Below are 13,877 nucleotides of genomic sequence, written 5' to 3'. Positions count from 1 at the left end.
TTCTACGGAAGAAAAAATACTTATGAGAGATTTTGCACAACTTTTCCGATTCAAACATGCTTCATATACCCAGTAGATATGCAGAATAAAAAAATTCTCACCAAAATTTTTGAATTGCCAGATAAGCGAGCAGAAAAAATGTGTTTTTTCACTAAGCTTTCAATCTTGGTCGTGCGAAATTTTTAGCAGAAGATATTTAGCAGAAAACATTGAGTGGAAAATATTTAGCAGAAATATTTAGTGGAAAATATTTAGCGCGGCTTCTTAATGCCTTTTGCTTGTTTTCAGCTTAAAGATAGTTAGCTTTTGTTGATGATAAGTTATCCGCCACGAAAATCAGCAAAAAGGAAAAATTTAAGGTGTTTTAATGCAAATTTGTTCTGCTTTTTTTGATAGAAAAGAATTGTATTTCAGATGTAAAAAAATTTTTGAAGTTTTTAGTTCTTGTTAAACTTTTAGTAAAAGGTAAATTTTAAAACTTTTTCAAACTTGTTTGGATTTAAAAGCAAGTCTAGCTTGGTAGGTCAGCTTTAGTAAACTGTAACTTATAGTTTAAATATAACAAGAAGCTTTTTAGTATAAACATTTTTTATTTTTAAGTCTATGTTTAAATGTAGTATCTTGTTGTTTTTTATACACGTTTTGTAAGCACGTTTTTGTACAAGAAACCTTTAAGTAACAGAAGCACATTTTGTAAGTCAAAAATGCAGTTGTTATAAACTAGTTTTAATATTCGTATTATAGTAAAAAATACCAGCGTGATTTTTTATTCAGATGTCATAGTTTATGTACTAAATTTCAAAAAAGTATATGAAGTTTACACTGAATACAAAAAAAACTTTTACAATTTTCTTTTCTAAAAGTCAAGTCTTTTTGACAGATGTTGTAACCTTTTAATTTTTCACTAAAGTTTATAAACTGCTTATGTTTTTAACTTGGTTTAAACAATTTTGAAGTTTTTATTGTACAGTTTATGATTTAATGTTTTTTAGTATGTGTTATTACTTTACAGAAATAAAAGACATATATTTAAGTACGTTTTAAGTTTTGATATCCAATGATGTAAAATGAGCTCATCTAGTTCAAAAGAACACAAAAAATTCACCTCAGGTTTGAAGGCATTCAAAAGAAAAGTGTTTGGAAGCCACAAATCGCCAAGAAAACAAAAAAACAACAAAGATAAAAATGTTTTGTCGGATGATGAAAGTAATAAAAGGTATAGTTATACAAAAAACTACTTAATAAAATTAAAACATGTTTTTAAACTAAAATTGATGTGATGTAAGAATAATTATGTTTAGAAATAACCCGTTTTTAAAAATATACAAATACACATGTCATGTTCTTCATAAGAAGTACTTGATTGACCACAACTTTAATTTGTAAACTTTATAACGGAGCACAACATATGTATTTGTATGATTTTAAAAGTCCACACATGTTAAAAGCATGCTTTTGCTGTTTTGCATTTTAAACTAATTATAGCTTGAATAAATGTATAAACCTTTTTTTTAAACAATAACAAAAAAAAAATTGTTTATAACTGTTATGTTTTATACAGATTTGAAAGTAAACTTTTCAGAAGTGTTTTATAAAATTATATTATTTTATTTTAAGCTTACGAGTTTTTTTAACACTTATTATTTCAAATAAAATGTTTTAAGATAAAGCAAATAGAAATTTTATAAATAATACTAAATTGTTTATTTATAAATTTGGAAAGATTAGTTTTGCAATCAACCTAAGTAAATAACAATTTTACAGATAGCTTTTATAAATATACAAATATATTTTTTTTTAATTTGCGTGTTCTTCAAACCTTTCTCAAAATTTTTAACACTAAATTCCCACATTCTTCAGCACATTTTGACACATAGTTGGGAATTTCAATTTATAAAAGCAATACAATCCCCGCAACAAGCAAAACCGCAACACACCGATGTGCAAAAAGCATAAAAAAAACAGAAGCAGAAGCGCGCATGTGTGAGCAATTAACTGAAAGCCGTTAATAATTAACAGGAGCGCGTCTGGCGAACAAGCAACATCCAAGTTGTCGAGCAGGAGCCAATCACACGAGCTCTTGAACGAAACGGGTGATTCCCCTAAACTAGAGAAGAATCAGTCGCCGGTGCAGTCGAGGATCGAGCGGCTGAAAGTGAGTGATGTTCGGTTTTCGAAATATTAGAAAAAAGTAGATGTTCGATTTTTGAAATTTGTTAATTAGTTAGAAATTAGTTCGAAATGTTGATATTGTTGTGTGGGAGGAATAACTTGTAGATGCGCTTCGGACTAGTTTTGCAGGAATGTTTTAATGAAATAACATTCAATCGCGGCAGTATTTTAATAAAAGTTTAAGTTGTCAACGCCTTTATTTTGTCGTATTTTATGAAAAAGTTATGTTTTATGTCACAATAATACATGTTTTCTTGTTATTTTGATTAACTTGTATTACAAGGCAAACTGGTATAATTTTTTGAAAATAACATTTTTATCTAATGTAGTTGATATACAAATCTATTCAAAAAAATAAAATGTTATGCAGGATATGACGTATTTAAAAAACTGTCATTTTTATTCAGTAAACTTATTGATGTTAAATATTAAAAAGTAAAAATAAATTAATGTGGTTGCAAGCTTTATTAAAATATACACTAAAAAGCATTAAAATTAGTTCTAGAATAACTATAAAGTAGAAAGTAATAAAAGTAATCTTTTTTCAAAAAAATTAATGCTTATAATGTTAATAAAAAATTTGATAATAAAATTTTTTTGAACATTTTAGTTTTATTTTTTTGTCAAAATGTTTATTTTTTTTTTATAAAATACCAATATATGATTAGTTTTGTTATAAATAGCAGTGTTATAAAAAAAAACTGTAAAAGTATTGAACACTAATTATTAAAAATGGCTTTAATAGGCAATACTAAAATGACTTAACTTAAAAAGAACATAGCTTTTAGTTTTACACCGTTTTAAAAACTAGCTTTTTTATTAATTACGCGTTATAAAATAAATGTTTTTATAAGTATTAAAAGTGTTTACAGTATAATTTACGCGAATTTAAAATATCAGCAATTCTTTGTGCCAATTAAACTTAAACTTTACTCAGCGTTTAAGCTTAATGCTAGTACAAACTGCTTTTTCAAGATCAAAAGCAGTTCATAAGAGTTTGTTTAATAAAATGGTCGTTAAAAAATGTCATTTGTTGTTTACAGTAAACGAGAAAATATTGTTTAACTTAAAATAGTAAACTTTTATATTAGTATGCCGATATATGGTGTTTAAGGTAAGAAACATTCAACATTGACTTAAAAATGGCTTTAACAAACTTTAACTTACTTATAAATAATTATTCAAAATGATTACACTACAAAAGAAAATTAGTTATTGTTTAAACCTAAAACAAAACTCATCATTAAGAAAAATATTTATACATTTTAAAAATCTAATTTAGCTATAAAAACTATTGTTACACTTTGACGTGTAAAATTTAATTTTTAATCAAGACTACTTTTTGAAAACAAATGATTGGTTATTTTCCAGAACGAGCTTTCCCAGAAGCAGAAGCCGTCAGCAGTGCCGAGGAAGAGCAATGTGAACAGATTATCTCATTCGCCTGCCGGTCTCGACAAAATGCTGATGAGAAACATTTCGCCCATGGTTAGTTGTTTTGTAAATTAGTTTAGATATGTTAAATGACCGAGAAGTTAAGATTTTTTTAAGTATTATGTTCGAGAATAAAAGTGTTTAAAAATTTACTAAAAACTATACTTAGACTGTAATTACTTTAATTAGTTTTCTTAAAACAGTAGTGGCTTGAAAAATAGTTATTTTCAAAACTGAAACTATTTGTTTTTTTTTGTTATTTTGGTATGGTTTTGTTGCTGTTAAAATTTAGTAAATCTCTTGCTTATATGTAACCTAAAGAATAAACTTTTTAATTTCACTATTTAATCTTTTATTCTACCTAAGTTCTAACAAATTACTTAATAATTTCTAAACTTTTAAGGCTATTGTAAAAAAAATAAGTAAGTTTAAAAGATAGGATATGCAGATTAATACTATTATTGCAATTCAAAAACTTAAACTTGCATTTAAAAAAATTAAACCTGCATTCAAAATTACCACTTAAAAATTGTTTGTTTTTTTTAGTACCAAGTTAATTTACAGCACATGCCTTCAAAACCTCCGCATTTGAAAAAGCCGGGTAGAGACGTTACTGAAGAAAAAGAAGTTTTGCAAACTAGTTCTAAAGATGAAGCACAATCAGGTTAAATTTTAACATGAATAGTTAAAAAATATTAATATTTCTACACACCTTAGTTTTGTTTAGAAAGTAAACAAAGCTCAAACGCTTTAACAAACAATAACTCTTGTAAATGTTTACCTTAAAAGGAAAATGACTGAGTTTTTATGTAAGTGTTTCATATTAAAACAAAAAACAATAAAAATACTATTAAAAATTAGCACAGCAATGTTTTTTTTATTTTGTTGAAAATTTTTTTATTTTTTGTTTTGATTTGTCGTTAACAAATTTTATTTTGATTATAAAGGGTTTTATTACTTCCTTTTAAATAAATTTTGTAACTACAGTATTTAACCGTTAACCTAAATAAATTGTTTCCTAAAATGTAAAATATTTCAAATTTATTAATTTTTTTATTGCTTAAAAATTTTTCCATAATTATTTTTTAAAATAAGTTAACTTATTGCGTCTAATATAAGTTTGTAAATATCACTTTTCAGCAGCAATTTAAGGTATGTTGTAAAAACTATGTTTTACGATTTATAGTGTAAAGTAAACATTTACAATTAACACACACTGTACTCTCTTTTTATAAATCATACAAAAGCAACGATATTTGCATAAGTATAATGTTTCATAGATTTTAATTTAAAAGTCAATGGATGTATTTTCGTTTCATAACACAAAAACTTAAAAATAAAACCAAAAACAAGCTTAAAGCTAGTCTGTTTATGTTTCTTTTTGAAAATTTCAAAACCGGACTCTGAAACAGTTTTGAAACAAATTACTGTATAACTTGTAAAGTAAACTACTTTTTTAAAACGTTTTTATAAAAATGACAATGTTTTTTAAAGAGCTTAGAACAAGTAAGCAGAAGGCAGATGAAGATACAACTGAGAATGCAGCTGACCTTCATCAAAGAGTTGCAAGGAGCAAATTAAATGCAAGACCAAAGAACCGCAAAGCACCAAGAAACAGACGCGTTAGTTTGCTAGCTTTGAACAATTAAGTTTAAGTACTAACCTATAAAGTCAAAAAGTTGTGATATACATGAAATGGTGATACATTGAAAATCTTAAATTATTGTTCGGCGGATATTGTATTAAAACATTTTTACTCAATTTATTCAAATATGAAAAAAAAAACTCTGTGGTTTATCCTAAACAGTTTAAAAATATGTATACACACTCAGCAGCAGTTAGTTTGTTTGATAAAATATTTATGAAGCAAATAGCGTGTGGCAACGTGTTCTGTCTGTTTCCTGTCACTTGTTGCGTCACAATCGGCTTGTATCAGTGCAAATCTTGATAAACAAGTTGTCGGATTAATAAGTACATTTGATAGAGAACTTTTGTAAATTTCCTGATAGATTTGTATTGTACGCTTCAGATGTTTTTTTTTTGAAATTAATTTGAGTTAAACAAGTTTTTAAAGCTCTTAGTCTAAAATATTTTCATTTAAGTTTAAATCTAAATTATTAGTCATACAGATTATGATTTTGCGTAAAAATTTTTCTAAGTTGTTATCTTAATTGGTTTTAAAAAATTTTATAAACAAAACTTATCGTACTTTAAACTTATTTTCAAGTAATTTTTTAGTATTCAAAACAAAGTTAATCTGAAGAAAGCAGTTTGTAGTTTCTTATCAGCTAAGACAGAAAACTTTGAACTTAAACTTAAGTCGTTTGCTTAAAAACCATGTGTATATAAATAATTAAGAAAAAGACTTATCTAAAAACCAACAACAAAATAGTAGTTGTTTTCAATATGTTTTGCAATACAAGCATTTTAAATATTCCTTAAAACGTTTCGTTTTTAAAAGGAATTTTTTTAAACTATTACAGTTAAGTTAATATTACTAAAAATGAGAATTAACGAATAGTTTTAGATAAGTGTGTAATATAGACTCAAACTTTGTAAAAATTATATTTATTGTATACTTCTAACTAGTGTTTTTACAGCATTTTTTCAAATGTTAAAAATGTCGGTAGTCTTTAGCTTGTTTTAAAAGTTGTTTTAAAATAAAAATACTTTCATAAAGTGTAGTTACTACAGTTATAACAAAAGTTAACTTTATAGGTACAGAGTATTAAGATAACTTACTGATTTGTTATTCTTTTTTTGTGTAACAGTTTTTATCGGTTAAAAGAAAAAAAATACAAAATATTATATAATAATACCTTTAAGCTTATATAAGTTTTTTGTAAAAAAGTACAACTTATTTAAGTATTTTAACTAACTAAAAAAAAAATCTAAGTAAATAATTAAAACATTTTTTATTTTAAACTAATACTGACTATAATAAAACAGAAAAAACCTTCGACTGTAGAAGAAGGTAATGATGAAATAGATGAGTTTTTCAGCATAAGTATCGATGTTAAATCTCGAACTCAAGCTGTTAACAAAGAAGATACAAAAACAACACTTGACAACAGTTTGTTAATTTTAGTTACTGGAATCATTAATTTTTCATAAACAAAGCTTGTCAAATATATATCCCGATAGTCTTAATTTAAGACACTAACTTTACAGATGTGTAGTATGTGGTTAAATGTGCATAACATGCATTTACATATATATTTTTTTTTTTGTTTTGTGTAGAAAAGTTAACAGCATACTTTTCATACATGAAAACTAATGATATTTTTTAGAGTCAAAACTGTTTTACTAAACTATCAAACTATACCTGTATTTGTTAACCAGACAGCATTTAGTGAAATGTTTATTTGTTTTAAAACATAATTTTCATACTTCTGTATTTAAAAAATAATAAAGATAGTAAAAAATAATAAAGATAGTATAAATTTTTCATATTGTTCAATAAAATTTAAACGAAAATAGTGGTTGAATGTTTTTAAATAAATGTTGTAAACTTTTCTGCATTACTTAGTTTTTATCTTTCTAAAAATATTTTTCAATCGGGGAACTTTTATTATAACTTGTTTTAATGACTAATGAAAAACAAAATTCCTTTTTAATTTCAGTTACATACAATAACTATTAAAAAGTTATGGTTTATATTTTTATAAAGATTAATTTTTTTAACAAAATTGCTCCGATTACATGGTTAGAAATATTTTTAAACTAATTTAAAAAACAGATGATCGTTCTCAAATAGAAGTTGTGACAACACTGGAAAAAGCCAAATCAACAGAAGAGATTTGTGAGAAGAGTGAAAAGATAAAGGACAAAGAACAAATCGGTAGATCTAGTTCCAACAGTCCAATACTCAAAGAGACCATTTCTGAAAGTGCACCATTAAAATTATCAGACTATGAAAACAACAAACCGGAAAATCTAACTGTAGATGACTCGTCGTACTTGGAAAACGATTTTATGACTGAAGATGACATTTTTGAAAATTTCGAGAAAGGGAGATCCCCGGAACCGAAGACGCCAAAGAGCGCCGATAGCTGCTACCACCGGAAGCGGGATCTTTCTAAAATATTCGATAAAACTTGGAACGAAAACGAAAATAGCTTCGAGGTGAGCTTCAACGAGCCGGAACGGATTCCGAGCTCTCCATTGGTCGATTCACCTTCGCCTGATGCAACAGATGAAAATTCTCCCGCGAAATCCGCAGGGTCGTTTGAGGAACCTGTGTGCTCGCCTGAAGAAGATAAGGAGACTGTTACAAAACAAAAACAATCTAAAAGTAAAGAACTTGCACCTCCGGATGCAAGCCAAGCAATTTCGAAATCAAATGAGAAGAAGTCAGTAAAAAACAAACTTACTGATTACGTATCTTCTTCCAATAGTTTAGAAAACTCTGAGGTTGAAGCAGAGAAGCCTGTAGTCCAGAAGAAGCTAAAAAGACAAAGTATCGATTTTGACCAAGGTACCGAAGTAAATGCTGAGAATGAAATTAAACTTGAGACTTCTGTGTCAGCAAGTAAAAACCAAAACATTAATAACTCTAAAAACAGTTCCAGTTCAAAAACAAACGAAAGTAAAAAGTTAGCAGATGTAGTTGAAAATAACCGAATGAATCAAAAAGAAACTAAAAGTACTGCAAAGGAAAAACGCAAAAGTTTTGTGAACAAAAACAACAACAACAGAACTTCTAGTGAAGAACAAAATGATTCGAGAAAGTTGATAGACCGGAGCTTTAGCACGCCCGTGAAGCCGATTGCAAAAATAAAACTGCCACGTTCCGCTGGCATCTCTAATAAGCAGTCGAGTCGGAACTTCAGATCTTCTGAAAATGTTAAAAAGAGCTCCGAGTCTGGCGAGCTTGAAGCAGCTTTCACCAAAGTCAAACTGAGGAGCAAATCTTTGAAACTATCCAGCGAGCTAAGCAAGACTGAAGAAGTATCGATGAAAGATTTAGACAACATTCAGAGTAAAATAGAACACTCTGATTCGGTAAAACCGGCCTTGAAAACGCAGGATGCCTCAAACATAGTTGTGAGAGAAGAAACGAGTTCGGTTGACGCGAAACCAACGAAACCGATCGTCAGGCTGAGGAGCATCAAGAGCAGGAAGAGCAGCAAGATCGTTTCCGGAGAAAGGAGCGGCGAGCCGGAGTGGGTTGCAAGAGCGAAACGACTTTCTCAAAACTTCTCGGCCAAAGTTGCCGAGCTTGAAATAAAAGACGATGAAGAGGTTCAAAAGGTTTGTGTATCAAATAAAAATTATGTATATTTTTAAACATTCGGTGCTTTAAGGGCAGTTTATAAGTTTTAATACTTTTTGTAATACTTTTTTCATACTTAGGAAGACTACTTTTTTAAGTTGTTACGTTTATCAAAAATACCGAAAAGTAATTTGAAAACTTTGAAGATAACTTAAAACAATTGTTTACCTCTAATTTTCAAATACAATAAAGTTAAATTGCACAATAAGTACTTAACAATGATTATTTTGTTTTACCGGAATTCACATAATTATGTTTAAAAAAAACGCTGTCGTAATGAATTTCCTTGTCGTGTTATTTTAAACACAAACTAAAACCAGCATATTCAGATACATTTATAAAAGTTTATTTTTCTCATACATTAACCCAACAAAATTTTAGAGCGAAGAACGAAAAATTGAAACAAGTTCAGCCGAACAAAGAAAGACGAAAAGGCTGTCGGTTCCCATCGTGAAGCTCACAGAGGTGATCAACCTGGACGCCGACGAGATCGTGTTTCAAACCAACGAGGAGCAGAAAGTCAAGAGGAGGAGCACGACTCACTCGAGGAGGAGAAGGAGAAGCGCGAAGTTCGAGGAGAAGTCTTCCGCAGTTCCCGTTTGGATGGAGATGGCGTTGAAGATACAGAGCGACAGGAAGAACGCCGTCGTGTGAAATTTTACGTGAAATTTTTGAACCATGTGCTTTACATCCATTGCGAGTTCAGACTGGTTACTAACTGTACGTTTTGAAACTTTTGTTAAAAGTTTCTTTAAATGTTTTATTCAACGTTTATTAGTCTCTTGAAAAAGTCAATGAGCTTTTTAAGATATTCAGAAGGAAACTATGAAAGCTATACACATTCCTTGATTTTTCAACTGTTTTTTAAATAAATAAACTAAAAAAATTTTAGGAAGTTTTCATATAATTACATTTAATAAAAACGTAACGTTTTTGTTGATATATTTTTCATAAAAACGAACTTTTTTATTAGTTTCTATAAAAAATAACATAATGCTTATTTTATAAATTTACAATTTTAATCATTTACAACAAAAAGATGCAATTTTCCTACTAAAATACTATGATCATTTTTTTAATAAATTTTTTGTGTTTTTAAAAATCTTTTGCAAAACTACAACTTTTATATTGTTTTCAATAAGAACCACTAGCATAGAATTAAACTAATTTCGAAATTTTTATTTATATTCAGAAAACTTATTAAAAACTGCTCATATTTTACTTTTGTTTGTTTTGAAAAAACAATCGTACTAACAATTTTATTCTATATTTGCTTATAAATGTTTTATTTTCAAATAAAGCAAGATACATAAAAAATAACCTAAGTTTGTTGTTTAATTAAGTCAAACTGTTTATCTATCTCATAACTTATAACAATTAGTTAAAAAAAAGTTAACAAAATAAAATTCAAGAACATGTTTTATACTTCATTATATAAATTTTAGAACTTAATTTATAAAAACATTTGTATACACACAACTTAAAATGAATAAGTATACAAAATTTTAAAACCTTGTTTAGAAAAAAATCAACAACTTTAGTGATCAGAAATTAATTAGACTAAAACTTCAGTGCTAAGAATAAAAATATTATTCAAATATAGTTGTTTTTAAGGTTTTGTACATATTATTTAAATTAGAAGTATTAACGTTCATGCCTTGCAGAATTTTTGTTAGTTTCAAATAGAAAGATTAATGCTTAATTAATCTATCGATTAAATACGCAACAGTGTTGATTTATTTTGTTATTAGTTTTGAATTCTTTTCTGAATGTCAATATTTGAAAGCTATTAAGAACTTAAATATAGTTTTTTTTTTCTTTTAACACATTTTATTAATAGCTACTTATTACATTTTAGTTTAAGCAAAGTACTTTTATTCGTAAGAGCAAGTACTAAACATACCCAATAAATTAAAATATGAAATGGAGTATTATCATAGAATTTTTAATATTTCTTATTTCTACACAGTACGGTTTTGACAAACTTTTTTTTATTCCTTTTGCTTATTTTTGTTTTCGAACTATATTAAATTGGTTAGTGAGTGATTTATTTCAAAAAATACACAAGACTCAAGTTTCATAACAATATATATTTCATGCTTAACTCATCAGTTGTTTAACTAAGTAATTAAAATAAAGTTTCAAATCTAGCTTATATAGTGAAAATGTAATCAACGTAAAAGTAATAATTATAAAGCAAAGGGTAATTAACAATACATAAGTACTTCTAATTACAATGCAACTAAAAAATAAATAAAACATACGTAACAACTTATAAAATGATTTATGAAAACAAAGAAAAGGTACAATCAAAGTATTTATGGTTGCACAATTTAGGTTTCTTACAAAAATACATATAGCCTCAAGTTTAATTAAATCAAAAATCTTAAATTTTCTTATATAATTTTAAATATTTTCAAGTTATAATTACTTGCACAATCAAAGCTATTAGCTAGGTGTTCTGCAATAGCAGATCTTTTTGAATCATTTACTACTCTGATAGATTTATTTTCCTTATTACTCGTTTTACAAAACTCATCAATACTTTTTTGAATATGCTCCTTAATCCTTTTTCTCCTTGTACTATAGTGAATGATTAGCAAAGCACTAAAATTTCAAAATAGTGCATTATACTGATTTTATAAATAAAATCATTAAGTATTCTGTAAGTTTTGATCAGTGGATACTGGGTATATTAAAAATATGCAATTTTTTTATTATTATAATTTTAATTAGCAAAACCAAACAGTACTAGTGTTTTAAAAACAAATATGTAATATGTAAGTATTCACAATTGTAGGTCGATCTGTTTCTTGAAAAATTATTTCAAACAAAAACTTAGTTAACTTCAACTAAATTAACCTGTAACATAAAACAAGCGAAAGAACATTCAAATGTTTGTATAAAGGTTTCTTAAAAACATGATAACTAAAACTGGTAGGCAAAAGCGGCAAACGAATAAATACTTTTGGTTATCATTAACAACTGTCAGCTTTTTAAAAAAAAAAAAAAATTGTTTAAGAAAAATATATTTACTTAGTATCTAATTTGCAACGACGTTTACTTCGTATTTATCAGCTAATAGAAGTTGACAAAAGCGCAATTAAACAACATTCAACATATAAATTTGATGATTAAAGTATCTTGTATATGAATTTGGCTTTAGTTACTTAGCTATTTAGTACTTAAATGTAATTTATAAATCTACAAAAAACTTTATTTTCTATATAATTTAATAGTAAAAACGTTTTCAATACAATAAAGTTAAAACAGAAGGCTAAGAAAAAACTTTAATGGTTTAACAACGAAAAAATTTTCTAACAAAACCTTATTCTATAAGTAAGACGCAGAAATAAATAAAATTGTCTAAATATCTGTTCAAAAGATAAAAATTTTTAACTGATCAAATTAATTTCTTGGTCTTAGTTCTATAACATCTACTTCAACTTCCCGAGTCAGTGACTCTCTCAGGATTTTTTTTTCTAAATGAAAAAAGGTGTGCTTTGTAATCTAAAAAGACAGCAAAGAGTCAAAGTAGTCACAAAAAAGCTGAATTGAGTAACTAGCCACTTTCTGTTTGTGCGTACGAAAAACGTAATTATAAGCCAAAGGTCAAAAATCATAAAAATAAAGTATAAAACAGTGATTCCTCTCAGTGTTTGTTTAAGTTTTTTTTATTCTGAGTGGCTTGACACAGTTGAGTCTGTTTGTATGCAGGCAAATTGGTTTCAAAATGTTTCCAACTACAATCGTTTGCAGCAGAAAGTTCATAAAAGAAATTAAAAACATTAATGTAAACGGAATTGTGTCTTGGATAAGATTGTAAAACGTTTTTTTGCAAACATCTTCTTTTATGAAAATATAAACGTACATGAAAATTTGATGTAAAACTTGAACAATAGAAGTCAGTATGGTGGCAACAAACACATATTTGATAACAAATTCGAGTTAATTTCGTTCAATTTTTTGTAACGCATAAGCTGCACGGCATTAAAAAAGTACTTGTTAATAAACAGGACTGTTATATTAATTAACAATAAAACAAAACAACTGTGTATTCTCAAGTCCACAACCTTTGAAACGTGAAGCCACGCCATAGTCTGGCTCATCACCAAGTCCATCGAAGTTATGAAGAAAATTAAATTTTCTTTCCGCTGGATGCCGCTCTTCCATTTTTTGCAAAGGTAGAACAGGCTTACTACAGCCAGGTACAATGAGACGCAGAAAAGTGTCACGACCACAGACCACGCCCTGTCTTCATTGAAAGGTTTCAGGGGGTCAGATTGTGTTGTTTCACGATCGAGGCGAAATTCGGTGACATTCATTTTAATAATATGAAAATATACAAGCTTTGTATTTTTAATCTTGGTTGTTAGTCTTTTAGTTATTGCTGCGTGTTTTAAAGGTCTTTTTCGGGTTAACTTTACACTTCGTTTTAGCTTTATATTTTATATAAAAATAACACTTTAAAACCTATACTTTTAGGTTATTGTATATACAGTGCTTATTCACTTATCTGGACATGTTGGGCAAGACTTTTCTGAAAACATGTCCGGATAACCAAAATTCCGGATAAGTACAAAAAATCATTTTTTTTATAAAATAATATAACTGCTGCATATGATGCAATGCATAATAAAAGTGTTATGGTAAAAACAAACACATAGTAATTGTGAGTAATATATAATAAAATGATAAAAATAAAAGCTAAACTTAAGGTTAATTAATTTATTTATTCAAAGGTAGAAAAACATCAGACTTACTAACCCTCTGCAACTATATACGCTTTTTGAGGGTCAAGCAAGTAAAATTCATCATTTACAATTCCACCTGCCCTCACTATTAATTTGAAAAAAAAATTTAATTTTTTTTTAAGAGAATATATAAATTAAATTTATCTTTAAAAACAAAAAATAATGTAAAACTATCTCTTTAAATAAAAAAAAAAACTTTTTAAAAAAAGAAAACGAGAAACTTTGACTAAAATTAAAGTCAA

The 13,877-nt window shown here is 27.3% G+C and overlaps 1 protein-coding gene across 1 annotated transcript; it reads left to right on the top strand.

Moving 5' to 3' along the window:
- The first annotated feature begins 1,018 nt into the window (after positions 1–1,018).
- Positions 1,019–10,027, top strand: LOC145844032 (uncharacterized). Its single transcript, XM_082951359.1, has 8 exons — positions 1,019–1,216; positions 2,020–2,155; positions 3,544–3,660; positions 4,171–4,270; positions 5,101–5,228; positions 6,556–6,679; positions 7,346–8,859; positions 9,263–10,027. Exons 1-8 carry the CDS (start codon positions 1,068–1,070, stop codon positions 9,533–9,535), a joined length of 2,541 nt encoding a protein of 846 aa, XP_082807485.1. The 5' UTR covers positions 1,019–1,067; the 3' UTR covers positions 9,536–10,027.
- Positions 10,028–13,877: the final 3,850 nt, after the last annotated feature.

Source organism: Thalia democratica, chromosome 9 (genome assembly GCF_965202585.1).
Source record: "Thalia democratica chromosome 9, ktThaDemo2.hap1.1, whole genome shotgun sequence".
In the NCBI taxonomy this organism is placed as follows: domain Eukaryota; kingdom Metazoa; phylum Chordata; class Thaliacea; order Salpida; family Salpidae; genus Thalia; species Thalia democratica.
This window is presented reverse-complemented; position numbering and strand designations above follow the sequence as displayed.

Excerpts from the sequence above, each read along its gene's own strand:
- LOC145844032 (XM_082951359.1), top strand. The coding sequence starts at position 1,068 with ATGAGCTCATCTAGTTCAAAAGAACACAAAAAATTCACCTCAGGTTTG. Across the intron at positions 2,156-3,543 it reads CGAGGATCGAGCGGCTGAAA|AACGAGCTTTCCCAGAAGCA; the intron begins GTGAGTGATGTT and ends GTTATTTTCCAG. Across the intron at positions 8,860-9,262 it reads ACGATGAAGAGGTTCAAAAG|AGCGAAGAACGAAAAATTGA; the intron begins GTTTGTGTATCA and ends ACAAAATTTTAG.